The following is a 21,314-nucleotide window of genomic DNA, read 5'->3' on the forward strand; positions in this document are numbered from 1 at the left end:
GACTTAAATCTACTTGAAAAACATATTGTATGTTTTGCAAATTCATAACATATTGTACAAATTGCAATTTGGAACATATTGTACAAATTGCAATATGTAACATATCATACGAAATGGATGATGGGCATGCACAAATTAATACATACCATACCAGACATAACATATTATTACGTAAAAAATTATTTGAAATGCTCTGAGACTACGCTGTTTAAACACACATCCACATGCACGTACAAAGCAGACACACACAATGCATGCATACACACACACACACACACAAATGACCTGGTCAACTGTCGGCAGTAATTTAAGTTATTTCAAGCCTAAGGTGGTCAACTAAGTGAACAGATTAGATTTGATCTGCGGTTTGTGTCAACCAACTGTGACAAACCTACCAACTTTAACGCTCCATTTAGAAATTTGATGCATTACATCCATGACACACGTGAGCTGTGCTTATTTTTTTATTTATTTATTGAACCTTAATTTAACTAGGCAAGTCAGTTAAGAACAAATTCTTATTTATAATGATGGCCTACCCCAGCAAAACCCTAATGTGAGCGACGCTGGGCCAATTGTGCACCTCCCTGTGGGACTCCCAATCACAGCTGGTTGTGATACAGCCTGGAATTGAACCAGGGTCTACTATAGTGATGCCTCTAGCACTGAGATGCAGTGCCTTAGACCGCTGCACCACTCGGGAGACCAAACCTGGTTCAGTCTGCTTATATTGCAAAACAAAAACTTCTTATGGCTTGGGGGCAGTATTGAGTAGCTTGGATGAATAAGGTGCCCAGAGTAAACTGCCTGCTACTCAGGCCCAGAAGCTAAGATATGCATATTAGTAGATTTGGATAGAAAACACTCTGAAGTTTCTAAAACAGTTTGAATGATGTCTGTGAGTATAACAGAACTCATACGGCAGGCAAAAACCTGAGAAAAAATCCAACCAGGAAGTGGGAAATCTTGAGGTTTGTAGTTTTTCAACTATTTGCCTATCCAAGATAAAGTGTAAATTTGGTCCGATTGCACTTCCTAAGGCTTCCACTAGATGTCAACAGTCTTTAGAACCTTGTTTGAGTCTTCTACTGTGAGAGGTAGCTGCATTTCTAAAGACAAAGGAATTCTCCGGTTGAAGAATTATTGAAGATTTATGTTAAAAACATCATAAAGATTGATTCTATACTTTGTTTGACATGTTTCTACGAACTGTAATGGAATTGTTTGACTTTTCGTCTGGCCTGCGCGTCGTGAGTTTGGATTTGTGAACTAAAGGCGCGGACATAAAGGAGGTATTTGGACATAAATGATGGACTTTATTGAACAATTTATTGTGGAACTGGGATTCCTGGGAGTGCATTCTGTTGAAGATCATCACATGCAAGTTAATATTTATAATGCTATTTCTGACTTCTGTTGACTCCACAACATGGCGGATATCTGTATGGCTTGTTGTTGTGTCTGAGTGCCGTACTCAGATTATTGCATGGTGTGCTTTCTTGGTAAAGCTTTTTTGAAATCTGACACAGTGGTTGTATTAAGGAGAAGTTTATCTGAAGTTCCATGCGTAACACTTGTATTTTAATCAACATTTATGATGAGTATTTCTGTAAATTGATGTGGCTCTCTGCAAAATCACCGGATGTTTTGGAAGCAAAACATTACTGAATGTAACGCGCCAATGTAAACTGAGATGTTTGGATATACAGTGCCTTGCGAAAGTATTCGGCCCCCTTGAACTTTGCGACCTTTTGCCACATTTCAGGCTTCACACATGAAGATATAAAACTGTATTTTTTTGTGAAGAATCAACAACAAGTGGGACACAATCATGAAGTGGAACGACATTTATTGGATATTTCATACTTTTTTAACAAATCAAAAACTGAAAAATTGGGCGTGCAAAATTATTCAGCCCCCTTAAGTTAATACTTTGTAGCGCCACCTTTTGCTGAGATTACAGCTGTAAGTCGCTTGCGGTATGTCTCTATCAGTTTTGCACATCGAGAGACTGACATTTTTTCCCATTCCTCCTTGCAAAACAGCTCGAGCTCAGTGAGGTTGGATGGAGAGCATTTGTGAACAGCAGTTTTCAGTTCTTTCCACAGATTCTCGATTGGATTCAGGTCTGGACTTTGACTTGGCCATTCTAACACCTGGATATGTTTATTTTTGAACCATTGCATTGTAGATTTTGCTTTATGTTTTGGATCATTGTCTTGTTGGAAGACAAATCTCTGTCCCAGTCTCAGGTCTTTTGCAGACTCCATCAGGTTTTCTTCCAGAATGGTCCTGTATTTGGCTCCATCCATCTTCCCATTAATTTTAACCATCTTCCCTGTCCCTGCTGAAGAAAAGCAGGCCCAAACCATGATGCTGCCACTACCATGTTTGACAGTGGGGATGGTGTGTTCAGGGTGATGAGCTGTGTTGCTTTTACGCCAAACATAACGTTTTGCATTGTTGCCAAAAAGTTCAATTTTGGTTTCATCTGACCAGAGCACCTTCTTCCACATGTTTGGTGTGTCTCCCAGGTGGCTTGTGGCAAACTTTAAACAACACCTTTTATGGATATCTTTAAGAAATGGCTTTCTTCTTGCCACTCTTCCATAAAGGCCAGATTTGTGCAATATACGAGTCTCCCACCTCAGCTGTAGATCTCTGCAGTTCATCCAGAGTGATCATGGGCCTCTTGGCTGCATCTCTGATCAGTCTTCTCCTTGTATGAGCTGAATGTTTAGAGGGACGGCCAGGTATTGGTAGATTTGCAGTGGTCTGATACTCCTTCCATTTCAATATTATCGCTTGCACAGTGCTCCTTGGGATGTTTAAAGCTTGGGAAATATTTTTGTATCCAAATCCGTCTTTAAACTTCTTCACAACAGTATCTCGGACCTGCCTGGTGTGTTCCTTGTTCTTCATGATGCTCTCTGCGCTTTTAACGGACCTCTGAGACTATCACAGTGCAGGTGCATTTATACGGAGACTTGATTACACACAGGTAGATTGTATTTATCATCATTAGTCATTTAGGTCAACATTGGATCATTCAGAGATCCTCACTGAACTTCTGGAGAGAGTTTGCTGCACTGAAAGTAAAGGGGCTGAATAATTTTGCACGCCCAATTTTTCAGTTTTTGATTTGTTTAAAAAGTTTGAAATATCCAATAAATGTCGTTCCACTTCATGATTGTGTCCCACTTGTTGTTGATTCTTCACAAAAAAATACAGTTTTATATCTTTATGTGTGAAGCCTGAAATGTGGCAAAAGGTCGCAAAGTTCAAGGGGGCCGAATACTTTCGCAAGGCACTGTAAATATGAACTTTATCGAACAAAACATGCATGTATTGTGTAACATGAAGTCCTATGAGTGTCATCTGATGAAGATCATCAAAGGTTAGTGATTAATTTTATCTCTATTTCTGCTTTTTGTGACTCCTATCTTTGGCTGGAAAAATGGCTGTGTTTTTCTGTGACTAGGTACTGACGTAACATAATCGTTTGGTGTGCTTTCGTCGTAAAGCCTTTTTGAAACCGGACACTGTGGTGGGATTAACAACAAGTTTATCTTTAAAATGGTGTAAAATACTTGTATGTTTGAGGAATTCTAATTATGAGATTTCTGTTATTTGAATTTGGCGCCCTGCACTTTCACTGGCTGTTGACATATCGATCCCTTTAGTGGGATCTAAGCAATAAGGCGTTTTTAACTTACACTCTAATACATCAAAAGTGTGAGATAGGAACGGAAAACTCCAGAAAACACAAAACAGCAGAAATTACTGATATCACAAACAATCAATCTCACCTGCTCTCTGTGTGAGTATAAAAATGGACAGAGCATTATTGTCATTCCGCCAATGTGTTGCCTTTTGAGAAGAGTATTTTGGGCAAAACAAACGTTTAATTTCACCTAATTGAAACATTCTGTCATAAAGAGCACATTTTCAACTTCATAAAAAATATTTTCCCATCTCAAGAGGTTAAATTAAAAAAAGACTATAGTAAGTGCCAAACAAAGTTACAGGGTTGACCGTAATAGGGTTGACGATTTAATCTTAAATCAGTCATTAATTCCCTTGTGACTGGGGGAATAGAAGCTTGTTATGTGCAACAGGGTGTGGTAATTATATGCAACCTTCACAAAAACATTTAATTGCTAAAACATGTCCAGCTTGTCTCATGTGCCGAATACAACAGTAGACCTTACAGTGAAATGCTTACTTTCAGGCTCTAACCATGTTATGTTCAACCTGCTCAGTGTTCCACCCCAAAACACCCGAAAATGTCCAAAATGAGTAGAATGATTTGACTATTAGATATTCAATGTCTCTTTTGATAAATATATTTAACTAGGCAAGTCAGTTAATTAAGAACAAATTCTTATTTCCAATGATGGCCCACAATGATGATGAAACTTAGAGACGTTTTGGATTAAGTGTGTTGAAATCTTCCTAGAAATGACACAGGATTGACAAGCCTTTATTCATAGAAACAAATCTGTGGTAGTTATTTTGTTTCCCGTCTGTGCTCTCTGTAGAGGTGCAGCTGCGGGCTGAGGTGCTGGAGAGGTCAGATGAATATTTTCTGAAAGGGCTGCCTCGTCATAAATCCACCTCTCTTTTGAAGGACATTTTCCATTTGGGTTGACTGACAGAGATAGATACTGTACCTTCTCAACCCTGAGAGCAGAGAGCTGCAGCCAGCGACTTTTACCAGGTGCATATTCACACTCACATTCTAAGAATATGGCCCAGGCTTTTTGAGTGACATACAGACATTGCTGAGCTCATACACTATATATACAAAAGTATGTGGACACCCATTCAAGTGAGTGGATTCGGCTATTTCAGCCACATCCCATTTCTGACAGGTGTATAAAATCGAGCACACAGCCAAGCAAACTCCATAGACAAACATTGGCAGTGGAATGGCCTTACTGAAGAGCTCAGTGACTTTCAACCTGACACCTTCATAGGATATCACCTTTCCATCAACTCAGTTTGTAAAATTTCTGCCTTGCTAGAGCTGCCCTGGTCAGCTGTAAGTCCTATTGTGAAGTGGAAAAATCTAGGAGCAACAATGGCTCAGCCACGAAGTGGTAGGCCAGACAAGCTCACAAAACGGGGCAGCCGAATGCCAAACTGCTTCTGGAAGTAACGTCAGCACACAAACTGTTCGTCGGGAGCTTCATGAAATGGGTTTTCATGGCCGAGCAGCTGTACACAAGTCTAAGATCACCATGTGCAATTCCAAGCGTAATGCTCGCCGGACTGGAGTGGCGTAAAGCTCGCCGGACTCTGGAGCAGTGTAAATGCGTTCTCTGGAGTGATGAATCACTCTTCACCATCTGACAGTCCAATGGACTAATCTGGGCTTGGCAGATGCCAGGATAATGCTAACTGTAAAGTTTGATGGATGAGGAATAATGGTCTGGGGCTGTTTTCGTGGTTTGGGCTAGGCCCCTTAGTTCCAGGCGAAATCTTAACTCTCCAGCATACAATGACATTTTGGACGATTCTGTGCTTCAAACTTTGTGTCAACAGTTTGGGGAAGGCCATTTCCTGTTTCAGCATGACAATTCCTCTGTGCAAAAAGTGAAGTCCATAAAGAAATGTTTTGTTGAGATTGATGTTGAAGAACTTGACTGGCCTGCACAGAGCCCTGGCCTCAACCCCATCGAACACCTTTGGGATGAAAAGGGTACGCCGACCGCGAGCCAGGCCTAATCACCCAACATCAGTGCCCAACCTCACTAATGCTCTTGTGGCTGAATGGAAGAAAGTCCCCGCAGCAATGTTCCAACATCTAGTGGAAAGCCTTCTCAGAAGAGTGGAGGCTGTTATAGCAGCAAAGGAGGGACCAACTCCATATTAATGGCCATGCTTTTGGAATGATATGTTTGATGAGCAGGTATCCACATACTTTTGATCATGTAGTGTATCAATGGCCAATTTAAATGATGCAGTCTCAATGGGCATGGGGGAAGTAAATGGCTAGAGTGGCAGTGGGATACACAAAAAAAGAATCCCATTCCATTCCCTCTTTCTCCCTCTCTCTGTTATAGCTGGCACATCATTTACCATTACTTGAGTTTGGGAGAAAATAAGCAGAGCTTAATGTAGAAATGGATTAGAACTCCCTCTTGTGTTTTTTTTACCCACCCCTTTTCTCCCCAATTTCGATCTTGTCTCAACTCCCCAATGGGCTCAGGAGAGGCGAAGATGGAGTCATGCATCCTCCGAAACATGACCCGCCTAACTGTGCTCCTTAACACCAGCCAGCTTAACCCAGAAGCCAATGTGTCGGAAACACAGTTCAACTGACGACCAGAGTAAGCCTGCAGGCACCTGGACAACCACAAGGAGTCGCTAGGGCGCGATGAGCCAAGTAAAGTCCCCCCGGCCAAACCCTCCCCTAACCCGGACGCTGGGCCAGTTGTATGCCGTCCTATGCGACTCCCGGCTATGGCTGTTTATGGCACAGCCCGGGAATGAATCCGGGTCTGTAGTGTTTTTAATGACAGTACAAAATCTGTCCCCAGACAAATTCATCATGAGAGAATATTTCAATTAATGTAGGCCAAATCTGTCTCAGAGGGATAAATGACCTAATTTGATCTATTTGAAAACACATCTTCAGTTGACTTCTCCATGTCCAACTTTGCAAAGCATGTAATTAATCATGAATAATTCTGTTTAGCACCATTATAATTCAACATTTTCAACGCGGCAGTGGAGGCTTCAGCTCTTTATCTATAACACGTTCATAAGATTTGACATGAGCCAGCAATCTGGTAATGACGAGGGCCATTTTTCTGGGTGAAAATATGGAGCCTCGGAAATGACAGCCAAGGGCTAAAGGTCTAACTCTAGTACTGTACCTCTCACTGTTGCTTTGCACCACACCTGAAAGTAATCCAGTTTTGCCATCCATCCATCCATCCACCCACTCACCCAAACCCCTCCTCTCAATTCCCTGACACACTTCATCATCAAGTATGGCTCCATTCCGGTCCAACTCTCGATTAAAAAACTGACAGGCAGCTGTCAGTAAAACACCAAGCCATCGTACCGAACAATGACTTTATCACTTCTGCCTATTCAAGCAGTTAACTGTAATAACATTTATCATACGCACGTCAAGGCGGATTATAGATTATGCAACTGCCAACACAATTACAACTCCTCTGGCACACTGTGAAACATTTCCTGTTGCTTTTAATCATTCTGACTATTCAACACCATGGCATTAAGATTCAAATTTCCAGTCAATGCAGCACAATGCTAGTTATAATTCTGGCTGGGCGAAAGGAGGGAGGGGTTGACAGGTGAAACCCATCTGTGGATGATGATGGTGACAGGTCCTGTGGGATCAGGATCCAGTAATGGGATTCAGTTGTTACCACAACTCAGGGAGGTTAAGGGTCAGAGAGAGAGAGAGAGAGAGAGAGAAAAGGCTGTGACCCAAATCATACTCTATTCCCTATTTAGTGCACTACTTTTGACCAGGGTCTTTAGGCTGGTAAAAAGTAGTGCACTATATAGGGAATAGGGTGTCATTTGGGACATAGACAAACTCAGGCCATTAATCCAGAGCCACTTACCTCATTCACTTGTCCCAGTGTTTTAATGGTGAAGGCATGAGGTGAACTCATGCCTTCCTCCACTCACCTGGGGCTGCCATTCAATCAGGAGCTCCGGTCAGAGCTCTCCACCAACACTGCCAGGTCAGGTCAATGTTGTACTACTGCCTGATTGCACGTAATGAGTCTGGGGAGCCCTGAATGGGAGTCAGTGTCAAGTGTTTGAATTCAGCCTCCTGATATTCAAATCAAAGTTTATTTGTCTCGTGCCGAAAACAACAGTAGACCTTACAGTGAAATGCTTACTTTCAGGCTCTAACCAATAGTGCAAAAAAAAATATTAGGTGAACAATAGGTAAGTAAAGAAATAAAACAACAGTAAAAAGACAGGCTATATACAGTAGAGAGGCTACATACAGACACGGGTTAGTCAGGCTGATTTGAGGTAGTATGTACATGTAGATATGGTTAAAGTGACTATGCATATATGATGAACAGAGAGTAGCAGTAGTGTAAAAGAAGGATGGTGGGTGGCGGGTGGTGGGACACAATGCAGATAGCCCGGTTAGCCAATGTGCGGGAGCACTGGGTGGTCGGCACAATTGAGGTAGTATGTACATGAATGTATAGTTAAAGTTACTATGCATGTATGATAAACAGAGAGTAGCAGCAGCGTTAAAAGAGGGGTTGGGGGGAGGGACACAATGCAAATAGTCCGGGTAGCCATTTGATTACCTGTTTAGGAGTCTTATGGCTTGGGGGTAAAAACTGTTGAGAAGCCTTTTTGTCCTAGACTTTGCACTTCGGTACAGCTTGACATGCGGTAGTAGAGAGAACAGTCTATGACTGGGGTGGCTGGGGTTTTTAATATTTTTTAGGGCCTTCCTCTGACACCGCCTGGTTTAGAGGTCATGGATGGCAGGCAGCTTAGCCCCAGTGATGTACTGGGCTGTACGCACTGCCCTCTGTAGTGCCTTGCGGTCAGATGCCGAGCAATTGCCGTACAGGGCAGTGATGCAACCAGTCAGGATGCTCGCAATGTTGCAGCTGTAGAACCTTTTGAGGATCTCAGAACCCATGCCAAATCTTTTTCGTTTCCTGAGGGGGAATAGGCTTTGTCATGCCCTCTTCATGACTGTCTTGGTGTGTTTGGACCAATCTAGTTTGTTGTTGATGTGGACACCAAGGAACTTAAAGCTCTCAACCTGCTCCACTACAGACCCATCGATGAGAATGGGGAAGTGCTCGGTCCTCCATTTCCTGTAGTCCACAATCATCTCTTTAGTCTTGGTTACTTTGAGGGATAGTTTGTTATTCTGGCACCACCCGGCCAGGTCTCTGACCCCCTCCCTATAGGCTGTCTCGTTGTTGCCGGTGATCAGGCCTACCACTGTTGTGTCATCTGCAAACTTAATGATGGTGTTGGAGTCGTGCATGGCCTTGCAGTCGTGGGTGAACAGGGAGTAAGTATCCTTCTTGTTTGGCCCTGTCCGGGGGTATCATCAGATGGGGCCACAGTGTCTCCTGACCCCTCCTGTCTCAGCCTACAGTATTTATGCTGCAGTAGTTTGTGTCGGGGGGCTAGGGTCAGTTTGTTATATCTGGAGTACTTCTCCTGTCTTATCCGGTGTCCTGTGTGAATTTAAGTATGCTCTCTCTAATTCTCTTTCTTTCTCTCTCTCGGAGGACCTGAGCCTCCTCAGGACTACCTGGCATGATGACTCCGTGCTATCCCCAGTCCACCTCGCCGTTCTGCTGCTCCAGTTTCAACTGTTTTGCCTGCGGCTATGGAATCCTGACCTGTTCACCGGACGTGCTACCTGTCCCAGACCTATTATTTGACCATGCTTGTCATTTATGAACATTTGAACATCTTGGCCATGTTTTGTTATAATCTCCACCCGGCACAGCCAGAAGAGGACTGGCCACCCCTCATAGCCTGGTTCCTCTCTAGGTTTCTTCCTAGGTTTTGGCCTTTCTAGGGAGTTTTTCCTAGCCAATGTGCTTCAACACCTGCATTGCTTGCTGTTTGGGGTTTTAGGCTGGGTTTCTGTACAGCACTTTGAGATATCAGCTGATGTACGTAGGGCTACATAAATACATTTGATTTGAGTACAGGAGGGGACTGAGCACACACTCTTGGGGAGCTCTAGTGTTGAGTATCAGATGTGTTGCAACCTACCTTCACCACCTGGGGGCGGCCCGTCAGGAAGTCCAGGATCCAGTTGCAGATGGAGGTGTTTAGTCCCAGGATCCTTAGCTTAGTGATGAGCTTTGAGGGTACTATGGTGTTGAACGCTGAGTTGTAGTCATTGATTAGCATTCTCACATAAGTGTTCCTTTTGTCCAGGTGGGAAAGGGCAGTGTGGAGTGCAATAGAGAATGCATCATCTGTGGATCTGGATAAATTAGTAGCAGATACTGTGCCTGTGTACAGTATGCTGTCTACTATACAGTATACTATACCTGTCTCTACATTTGAGATCTAGAATAGAGGGAGTGTATTGACTATGCTGTAAAAAAAAGTATGTGGAGACTGAGATTGATTTGCGGTGTGTCCGTGCCTTTTCCCCCAGTTTCCCTGACAGAGTGGGTTTGAGAAGGAGGCCTGGAAATGGGATCCAGAGACAACAAGGGTGAGTAACGCCTCATTATGATGGGAGCTAAATAATACTGTAAGCCTCCTCATGCCCACGTTACAACCCACTCACAACCTCAGCAACAAGAAACACATTGATGATAATGATCTGAAAATACATGAATCACTTCTTCCTGGGAGCAGAGTTGTATGGTAGGGCATATGTATGTAACATAGCATACACATGTTAATATATGATTATGTTATGTCACTTGTAGCTTCAGCAGTGCGGCTGTGGGGAGGAAAGGGAAAAGACCCCTGTGCTTCTGAACTATCTCTGAGCTGACACAGTTTGACAAGATGTGTCCGAGGCATTTGGCACACATTAGCATATTCAACACCTCACTGCTGAGCTGTCAGCCGGGATTGGACAGGAGAGAGCTGGAGTGGTGCACCCTGGGACAACAAGGGGGGTTTCCTGGCAGCATGCACTCAGACCTCCTCCACTACTATACCTTCAGACAGATTCATCTAACCCAAGGCTCAAATTAACCCACATTATTATCTACTATTAATTCACTATGGGAGCACTGTGGTGAGCAGCCTCATTAGCAACAAACACACTGTGGTGGATGAAGTAGAGTAGACAAAGCTGAATGCCATGCACGTACACCTGCAAGCACCATCATTATCATCTATTAACATAGATTAGCATTCGCCAGGTCAATGGTTATCGTCTTCATCTGACTGGTTCTAAAGGGGCTTTTGAGGGAATGGAACTGGCGAGTATGGCTAGCCTTCTGGGTGTTTCTCCACACTGTGTGGGTAGATTTATACAGTGCAGTGTGAGGACCAGCAACGGGTTAAAACGACTTTACTCCTCCACTTCCTTTCCTTATGATGTGGATTTTGAAAAGCCCGTGGCTGTGTGAGGCTGAAGCAGATGCAGATATTAAGTAGACTGACTGACTGACTGTAGCGGTCGGGGGAGGACATTCAGATTACCCAGGCATGGAGGGGTCTTAGGAATGAAGTTGCAGGGCATTGTGGGGGTGATCTCTTAATACTCTTCATCTGTGCTAATTTCTGACCTGGCATCAAATGGATTTTCTACAGCACCTTGAGCATAAAGGTCTCTCTACCAGAGACCTAGTCAGAGTCTAGTCAGAGGGACTCTAATCGTACAGCCTTATTACAATATGTAATGTACTTGAGTAGTATGTACTTGAATGGCAAATCTATTGTTTCAGATGTGCTGTTAATGTAACAGTACAAATTTAAACCGTCCCCTCGCCCATACCCGGGCGCGAACCAGGGACCTTCTGCACACATCAACAACTCACCCTCGAAGCATCGTTACCCATCGCTCCACAAAAGCCGCGGCCCTTGCAGAGCAAGGGGAACTACTACTTCAAGGTCTCAGAGCAAGTGACGTCACTGATTGAAACGCTATTTAGCGCCCACGCTAACTAAGCTAGCCGTTTCACATCCGTTACACTCACCCCCCTTTTGACCTTCCTCCTTTTTCCGCAGCAACCAGTAATCCGGGTCAACAGCATCAATGTAACAGTACAAATTTAGACCGTCCCCTCGCCCATACCCGGGCGCGAACTAGGGACCTTCTGCACACATCAACAGTCACCCTCGAAGCATCGTTACCCATCGCTCCACAAAAGCCGCGGCCCTTGCAGAGCAAGGGGAACTACTACTTCAAGGTCTCAGAGCAAGTGACGTCACTGATTGAAACGCTATTTAGCGCCCACGCTAACTAAGCTAGCCGTTTCACATCCGTTACACTCACCCCCCTTTTGACCTTCCTCCTTTTTCCGCAGCAACCAGTAATCCGGGTCAACAGCATCAATGTAACAGTACAAATTTAGACCGTCCCCTCGCCCATACCCGGGCGCGAACTAGGGACCTTCTGCACACATCAACAGTCACCCTCGAAGCATCGTTACCCATCGCTCCACAAAAGCCGCGGCCCTTGCAGAGCAAGGGGAACTACTACTTCAAGGTCTCAGAGCAAGTGACGTCACTGATTGAAACGCTATTTAGCGCCCACGCTAACTAAGCTAGCCGTTTCACATCCGTTACACTCACCCCCCTTTTGACCTTCCTCCTTTTCCGCAGCAACCAGTAATCCGGGTCACGGCACCAATGTAACAGTACAAATTTAAACCGTCCCCTCGCCCATACCCGGGCGCGAACCAGGGACCTTCTGCACACATCAACAACTCACCCTCGAAGCATCGTTACCCATCGCTCCACAAAAGCCGCGGCCCTTGCAGAGCAAGGGGAACTACTACTTCAAGGTCTCAGAGCAAGTGACGTCACTGATTGAAACGCTATTTAGCGCCCACGCTAACTAAGCTAACCGTTTCACATCCGTTACACTAACACATCTGAGTTAAAGGGTAATTAGTGATATGACAATGTTATTTTTGCATAGCTATAAACAATTTCATGTAAACACAATTTACAATTATGTTCCTATTCCTAATTATATGAATGACTACTACTCAGCCTAGCCAATATCCAGAGTCTACTATAAAGACATCTATTACAACAAAGTAAAACGAGGCAACTTCTCCAATTTTCAGTGAAGGAATGACAGTGGATCTCATCTAGACATAGATATATACAACCTGTGCCTGTGTAAGAGTGAGTGATGGTACAATGCTTGTCTTGCATCAATCTCACCTGGGGGCACAGTATCCACTAGTAATCAGTGCCAGTGCGTATACCTTCAGTAGGAAGCAGTTTAAGTGCATATACCTTCAGTAGGAAGCAGTTTCAGTGCATATACCTTCAGTAGGGAGCAGTTTCAGTGCATATACCTTCAGTAGGAAGCAGGGCCAGTGCATATACCTTCAGTAGGGAGCAGTTTCAGTGCATATACCTTCAGTAGGAAGCAGGGCCAGTGCATAGACCTTCAGTAGGGAGCAGTTTCAGTGCATATACCTTCAGTAGGGAGCAGTTTCAGTGCATATACCTTCAGTAGGAAGCAGTTTCAGTGCATAGACCTTCAGTAGGGAGCAGTACCAGTGCATATACCTTCAGTAGGAAGCAGTGCCAGTGCATATACCTTCAGTAGGAAGCAGTGCCAGTGCATATACCTTCAGTAGGGAGCAGTTTCAGTGCATAGACCTTCAGTAGGGAGCAGTTTCAGTGCATATACCTTCAGTAGGGAGCAGTTTCAGTGCATATACCTTCAGTAGGAAGCAGTTTCAGTGCATAGACCTTCAGTAGGGAGCAGTACCAGTGCATATACCTTCAGTAGGAAGCAGTGCCAGTGCATATACCTTCAGTAGGAAGCAGTGCCAGTGCATATACCTTCAGTAGGAAGCAGTGCCAGAAGTTTGTCTCTGAGAACAAATGCATCATCTGTCAGGCTTGTGTCCCACAAACACACTGAAAAGCCTATCTCTACTAATGTGATATATTGTGTTATGCATAGGGTATGGGTTTCATTCAATCCGTATCGCAGAAGTTCAGTGCAATAGTGCGCTTGACATTTTAAGGTAATTTCCAATTGAGCCGACATACCGTATGCAGCGATTACCGTGATTGCGGTCTCCGTGAACACAGGAACATTGCCTTTAAATGTCAATCGTGATTGCCACTGTACAGTGTTAAAGTAAAACTTCAGTTGATGCGTTTCCCTGTTAGATTGAATGGGACATTTTTCATGCAATAAAGAGTTATGTAGACATATACAGCAATCCTGAAACTTTAATAGTAATAGATGTTCTTACAAAAAATAAGATTGTGTAATTTATGTGAATTACAACATTGCTAAACACTCACACATTCACCTGTTATTAGAAAATAAAGTAACGGTCTTTGGAAGACCTTATCTCAACATTATATTATTACCTCCTAATTTGGGGATTTAAATATTACAATTTGTTGGAAGTTCTATCATAGTTGGGTAATGTAAGTAAGTTATTTGCGTAGGTTGTAGAAATACCAATATGTACAGTGTATACCATGACATGAGAAACCCTCTACAACCTTTTACAGTAGATAGTCTTACTACAAAGTCTTCTTTTATCAAGATCACATAAGAAATATAATTGAATACTAACGGCCCCTACCCAGATCCTTAAATAGGTTATCGATAACACTATGTGATGCCCTGTAGCTTAAAATAATATATCATGTTACATAAAGATGTCAAAAAGGTTGATGGAATACATTTTCCCACTGGGCACACACTGGTTGAATCAACGTTGTTTTAGTTTCAATGACGTCTGTGCACAGTGGGTTGACATTCTGCATCAGCTCAAGAGTGGAGGTTGTATACACAAGAAAATGGCTATTCACTTCAGCATCCGAATGTTATTCATAATTCCTTAGATAGTGTGGCTGATATAACTCACTGGCTATAACAGAGAACTTGGCTCAAATAGATGTTTATTACTCTCGCTCAGATAATTACACTTACAGCTTATGAGGCAAGCCAGACAACATTCAAGAACAACCGTCTCCTTGAAAGAAGACAAAAGAAAATCAAGAAAGGAGCGACTCTTTCCTGTATCAGCTCTACTCAGCGGAACAGAAAGCTTAGAGGCTGAGATTGAGCATGTTTTTATCAAACCATCACATTTACCAAGCAATCTCCATCATCATTTCGTGGGTATTGTTTGCTCTTTTCAGTTCCGTTCTAGACAGAAATCAGTCAATCATTTTGATACAAACTCATAGAACTGTCACTGTGATAACCTAAAGAAATGATCTCCCTGACATCCATGTACACTAGAATGTGTGTTGTGGTGACACCAGGGGCCTCGCTCGCGTCTTGAAAAGAGCCTGTTAATATTCTCAATTAAGGGACGTGGATTAATCGCCATTGTAACTGTCTTTGGACATACCGCAGCACAAAGCTATTTCACTGAACAGTTCAGAATGTAAATAACCCAGCTTGAAGGAAACAGATAGAAAAACGCCCAGCCTTTCTATTACCCCACTTATTTAGATCATACAGCATGTAAAGACTCCAAAGAAGGTAGCTAAATAACAATTAAGATTTGACAAAATAAAGCTGTACAGTATTTTTTCTGCTCATGTAAACTGTGCTTATATCTTTCAAGTCTGCCTCGGTTGTATATATAGGTTTGTTGTAAAAAAGTGAAATGGCATTGATAGATGTATTGTTTAGTGTAATAAATAATGTTTTCAGAAAAATAATTTTCTGTTGTGATCAGAGTAAATTAGACGGTGAGTGATTGTCTTTATTGGACCATAAACTGGTGTGGCATTGCTAAAGAAACTGAGAAGCAATAACAGTTGGTGGATCCAAAAGGATGATGCAGGAATGTTTCATTAAAGCCAGTGTCCGTTGGTCCATTTTCTGTCGATATTACAAAGGAAAGCTAATACTTTGAGCCTTCCTTTGGCAGAACAGATAACAGGCTGTAAGAAGCTGAGCACATGGCTAATGCAGAAGTAATCCCAGAGTCCCATAAATGTTTTAAGAGTCACGTCTCTGTTCATCCCAATAATTAAGCAGCACTCCTCTTAATTGCCTCTCTTCTATCTGGGGGACATTTTAAGATGGTCCAGTTCACCTTGTATGTATCTGTAAGCCCCTTCAGCCCCACAATGCAACACAACAACATTCAGGAGCATGATGTCCACTGAAAATTAGGCAACTAAAGTTGAAAATACCCTTCTGCCTCCAGTTGAACTTGCGTACTGTGTGTACTGTTCGTGTCCTGAAACTTTAGGATTTTTCTATTGAAAGTGAATGATGCTAAAGCTTCAACTATAGAACCCCCACACTATACCCAGCATCCGCATCCCAGAGCCCTTTGATAATTCAGTATGTGATATTTGTCCTTTGTCTTTTATCACGCTCCCCCATGGGGAGGCTCTCTAATTTTTGGCTAGGTAGGCATCAAGGAGAGATGGATCAGAAGGTGAATGCGTAGACCACTCCCACCACCACAATGTTGCCGATAGTAGCGATGATGGCAATCCAGAGCCAGATGGCATCACTGGACGAGGACTGGTCATCCTGCTGGGCCTGGGCTGAGGCAGCCGCAGAGGCAGCGTGGACGCTGGCCGAGGAGTTGAAGAGCGAGTGGTCGGCACTGTAGTTGTCATTGGGTGAGGAGTCCATGAAGGCCCCTGTCATGACTGGGATCTGGAGGAGAGGGAGGAAGCGAGGGAGAGAAGGAGAGAGATAGAGAATTAGAGAAGATTGAAAGGTGTTATTTTATTTCATATACAGTGTAGAGCTCTTTGCCAATAGGTACTGGTACATCGATCTAACATTACAATAAAGTCCCTTATCCTGTGAGTAGGATTTGTTCTTGGGCCCTACATTAGCAAGTTAAAGCAGAACAGTATATAAAAATAAATAGTGAACATGATATCACTGCATATTGTTGCAAATGGGAACAAGGTTTCTCACTTGTTCAGGTGGATCCCTCCTGAGCACACACAGGCGAGTTCCTACCCTGGGAAATAGGGCTTAATTAACATCAAATTAATATTTAATCTGTGGGAAGTGAGATTTTTTTATTTATTTAACCTTTATTTAACTAGGCAAGTCAGTTAAGAGCAAATTCTTACTTACAATGACAGCCAGTGGGTTAACTGCCTTGTTCAGGGGCAGAACGACAGATTTTTACCTTGTCAGCTCGGGGATTCGATCTAGCAACCTTTCGGTTACTGGCCCAACGCTCTAACCTCTAGGCTACCTGCCGCCACTGATTTATTGCTTGGGACAATTAGAAGCCCTAAGAAGGCTGCTGGTTGGCAGAAAGATGGAGAGTATCTGTACTGCATGTAGTGTAGGAAGCTGAGGTGTGCCTGAGAACATAATAGCTCTCAAACTAGAAAACAGACTCTTCATCTCCTCGGAGGGCTGTCAAAATAACCATGCTAAAAATACATTTGGATGAGATGATGTGGAGCAGTTGCACTATATACACCAAAACACTCTCACCCTCTCTCCGCTGGTGCTCAAACGAACACACACACACAATAATTAATTGAAACAAAAACACACACACGCTCCTTTGAGGTCTTTCCTCGCACACAGGGAAATGTCTTTTTGAAAAGCATTCCTCTGCTCACCAGCCATTGGCCTCGGTAGTGAATAATGACATGACACATCCAATTATGTGCCAGTTAGTCCTCATGAGCATGATGGGAGCGGACATCCATGTATGGGGGAAGTAGCCCGGGAGTCCCTAACCCCACTTAGTGATCACTCAGCCAGAAGTAAATACTGAGGTTGGCTGATGGATGGATGGAATACTGATCTACAGCGGTTTGATCCCATCAGAATGTGTGATGGGATGTCTGTTTGATGTGTATGCTATGTACACTACCGTTCAAAAGTTTGGGGTCACTTAGAAATGTCCTTGTATTTGAAAGAAAAGCACATTTTTTGTACATTAAAATAACATCAAATTGAACAGAAATACAGTGTAGACATTGTTAATGTTGTAAATGACTATTGTAGCTGGAAAAGACTGATTCTACATAGGTGTACAGAGGCCCATTATCAGCAACCATAAAAAGTCTCAATGTCAACAGTGAAGAGGCGACTCCGGGATGCTGGCCTTCTAGGTAGAGTTGCAAAGAAAAATAATGCTTTTTCTTTGCAACTCTGCCTAGAAGGCCAGCATCCCGGAGTCGCCTGTTCACTGACGTTGAGACTGGTGTTTTGCAGGTACTATTTAATGAAGCTGCCAGTTGAGGACTTGTGTGGCGTCTGTTTCTCAAACTAGACACTCTAATGTACTTGTCCTCTTGCTCAGTTGTGCACCGGGGCCTCCCACTCCTCTTTCCATTCTGGTTAGTGCCAGTTGCAATGGCACGTTGTGTTAGCTACCTTCTGTGAAGGGAGTAGTACACAGCGTTGTACAAGATCTTCAGTTTCTTGGCAATTTCTTTGCATGGAATAGCCTTCAGAACAATAATAGACTGACTTCTTTGTTTCTGTCCATTTTGAGTCTGTAATCAAACCCACAAATGCTGATGCTCCAGATACTCAACTAGTCTAAAGAAGGCCATTTTTATTGCTTCTTTAATCAGGACAACAGTTTTCAGCTGTGCTAACATAATTGCAAAAGAGTTTTCTAATGATCAATTAGCCTTTTAAAATGAAAAACTTGGATTAGCTAACACAATATGTAATTGGAACACAGGAGTGATGGTTGCTGATAATGGGCCTCTGTACGCCTATGTATATATTCCATAAAAAATCTGCCGTTTCCAGCTACAATAGTCATTTACAACATTGACAATGTCTATACTGTATTTCTGATCAATTTGATGTTATTATAATGGACAAAAAAAAAGTTTTTCTTTCAAAACAAGGGCATTTCTAAGTGACCCCAAACTTTTGAACGGTAGTGTATGTATTTTCCACATGCACCTAAGCGTTTCTCCGTAGTGGTAGTAGTAGGTTTCACTGAGCCTAACGAGGAGTGACAAAAATCTAATCGCATAGAGACACATCAAACCCAAACACCCCGATCATGTCTCATTTCAACATAGCCTTGCTTAACATGCAAGAATTGTCAAGGTTTGAAGTAAACACTGGTCCTCTCGTATCACTACTTACCCCAGCCTTATCCAAACCCGCTATTCCCCAATGCACAGGAACACGAGGCCAGCACAGAGAGTGGGAAGCATTAATGGAATGGAAAGAGAGAAACCCTGGTATGGGGCATCCCCAAGTGGGCAATGAGGGCCATATCCAATCCATTTAATGTCAGGAAACCGATACCAGTAAACCTGCATGGGCGTGAGGCTGCGTAATAGAGCTAGTCCTCTAGTCGCTGACCAGGGCCAGGCTCAGAGGAACCAAACACTGGGCAGAACTTTCCTGACCCTGCTTAAGGGTAACGGAACTGCTGGCTAAATGGCCATAGCTGGATCTATTTTAACATTACGAGCAGTTTATTAGTGCTATATCGGATAATACCAAACATAACCATTTTGCATGGTCAATGTAATATCTACAATACACTATAGAGTACAAACTATTGCTAGGTCTATAGCTAGGTAGTGTAGCGCTATAGGAAACCATACCAGTGCCGTACACCTGCTATCACACCCTGATAAATGCGGCCCATCTGTTCCTGGGATCATGCCATGATGAGGGCCCAATTAAAGTAAGCGTTATGTAGAATGTTCTGTAATTGCATCCCATTAGGATATAACCACCAGGAAGTGCTCTTTATAATGGCCGCCCCCCCCCCCCCCCCCCCCAAAAAAAAAAAAAAAAAAAACACTCAACTGTTGAGGAGCAATGAATACATCATTTCTGCTGTACTTTATCATCTGGTCATCTGGAATCGACTTCAGGTAGACAACAAATGGATAGCATGAGCAAATTATGTCACCTCAAATTATGTCACAGAACAATAGATTTGGCCTCTTCCATTGTGTATTGACTAAGACCAGGTGGCATTTTACCTCAGTCCACCACGGTTCTGTTCTGCCGTCCAGATTTACAACTTGAGTCTCTTTGATGTTATTTTTCTCTGCGGCCCAGCAGCATTTCATAGTAAATCTTTAACTCAATAGAATGCGTGTAGCACAGTGATCCAGCCCAGCCACCTACATCATGTTCACACTCAATCTTGCATTTCAATCAGTGGAGACTGCAGAGTGGAGGATATACATATATATATATATATAAAAAAGTAATAATATATATATATATATATATATACCATAATAATGGCCGGAATGGAGGACATGGAATGGCATGTGTTTGATGTATTTGATACCAATCCACCAATTCCGCTCCAGCCTTTACCAAGAGCATGTCCTCCCCAAGTAATGTGCCACTAACCTCCTGTGTCAATATATAGTGTTTCTGCAGCTTCGTACACATGGTTAGCTAACACTTTACTGCAGGGTACACAACTACTATTTGAGAATATGCGGTCACACAAATTTCCTAGATTGCAAAGGTCCGGATGAATATTGTCATTTATCGGCATAGTAACAAACCCCCACCTCGCAACCCATGCGACCCCAAATTGTTCAAACCCCTCTTGTTGGCAGAGATCAACTTTTGCCATTCTAAAGCTAATTTCCTGCAATTCTACAAATTCTGCCATGTGATCTGTGTTCATATGAAACCTGAGTGACTGAACAAAACAATGGGTGCCCCCTGAGGGTGAAGGCAACTGGGGATGTAATCTGACCATGATAACTAAAGATTTAGATAGCTGGTTAGCCTAATTGACCTATTTAGCTAACATCGGCAGTAGTTGATCAACTGGAAATTTCTGACTGGTTTTAAATAGCCCTAGTGAATGACTGCCAATGCACTACCACATTTTGAAATTGCACCTTGTGCATTCTACTATTACAACTCTCAACAGCAGTACGTTGAAAGCCCGACTGAGTTATTTTTTAGCCGACACTAATGGCGACAGCTAGTCTTCCTGGTGTCCGACATAATATATTAACCCTGTTCTGGGTCTGGATCCTCACCTGTTGAGTATGGCTGCTTTACTATGTAGTATTGTACTGTATTTTTTCTCTTGACCCATACGATTCGGCCAGACTGTGTAATTTAATTTTATGAAATTCAATGCCTCTAATCTTAGTGTGACATTTTAAACTATCTCTGCACTCTTCTTGTATAGCCCTTTGAGATTAGAATTAAATTCCCTTCACTTCTTTTAGAAGTATGTTTAATTTAAATCACATACAAATATAAAAGAAAAATAAATTCACGTAACACAGTTATCAGGAAACGCCGATCATCAATCAAGTTGAAAGTAATTTACTTTCACAGCTGGGATTCCAGTGATGGTGATGAGTGGAACCTTCCATTTACAAAATACCAGTCCCTCGTTGGTGATGAGCATTGGTAATTGTCAGTTGCATGATCAACTCAATGAAAAATGTAAATGCACAAACAACAAAAGGTGATTTCCCATTCTAGCCAGCTGAGAGGGAAGCCAATGCCTGACTCTTAGCACACACAGAAGATCATCTTTGATTAAGACTTCACTGTTATATGGGTGCAGTGTGTTTGGTGTGTGTGTGCGTGCGTGCGAGTGTGACATCTGGACAGTTATCCTTGTTCCAGTGTCTAACTCCTGACACGTGTTACTCTGTGTCTGATTTTGTGTCTGAAGTGCTCTGGTCCATGACTCCCTTGG

At 42.8% G+C, this 21,314-nt stretch overlaps 1 protein-coding gene across 1 annotated transcript in view; it reads right to left on the reverse strand.

The window, feature by feature from the left end:
* Positions 1–13,880: 13,880 nt before the first annotated feature.
* Positions 13,881–21,314, reverse strand: part of LOC110505716 (uncharacterized protein C14orf132) — a 48,869-nt gene continuing 41,435 nt past the window's right edge. Inside the window, exon 2 of the mRNA XM_021585108.2 lies at positions 13,881–16,312. Within this exon, the coding sequence (XP_021440783.1) occupies positions 16,079–16,312 (234 nt within the window). The 3' untranslated portion in view covers positions 13,881–16,078. The remainder of the gene's footprint in view (positions 16,313–21,314) is intronic.

This window comes from Oncorhynchus mykiss, chromosome 25 (genome assembly GCF_013265735.2).
Source record: "Oncorhynchus mykiss isolate Arlee chromosome 25, USDA_OmykA_1.1, whole genome shotgun sequence".
Lineage (NCBI taxonomy): Eukaryota > Metazoa > Chordata > Actinopteri > Salmoniformes > Salmonidae > Oncorhynchus > Oncorhynchus mykiss.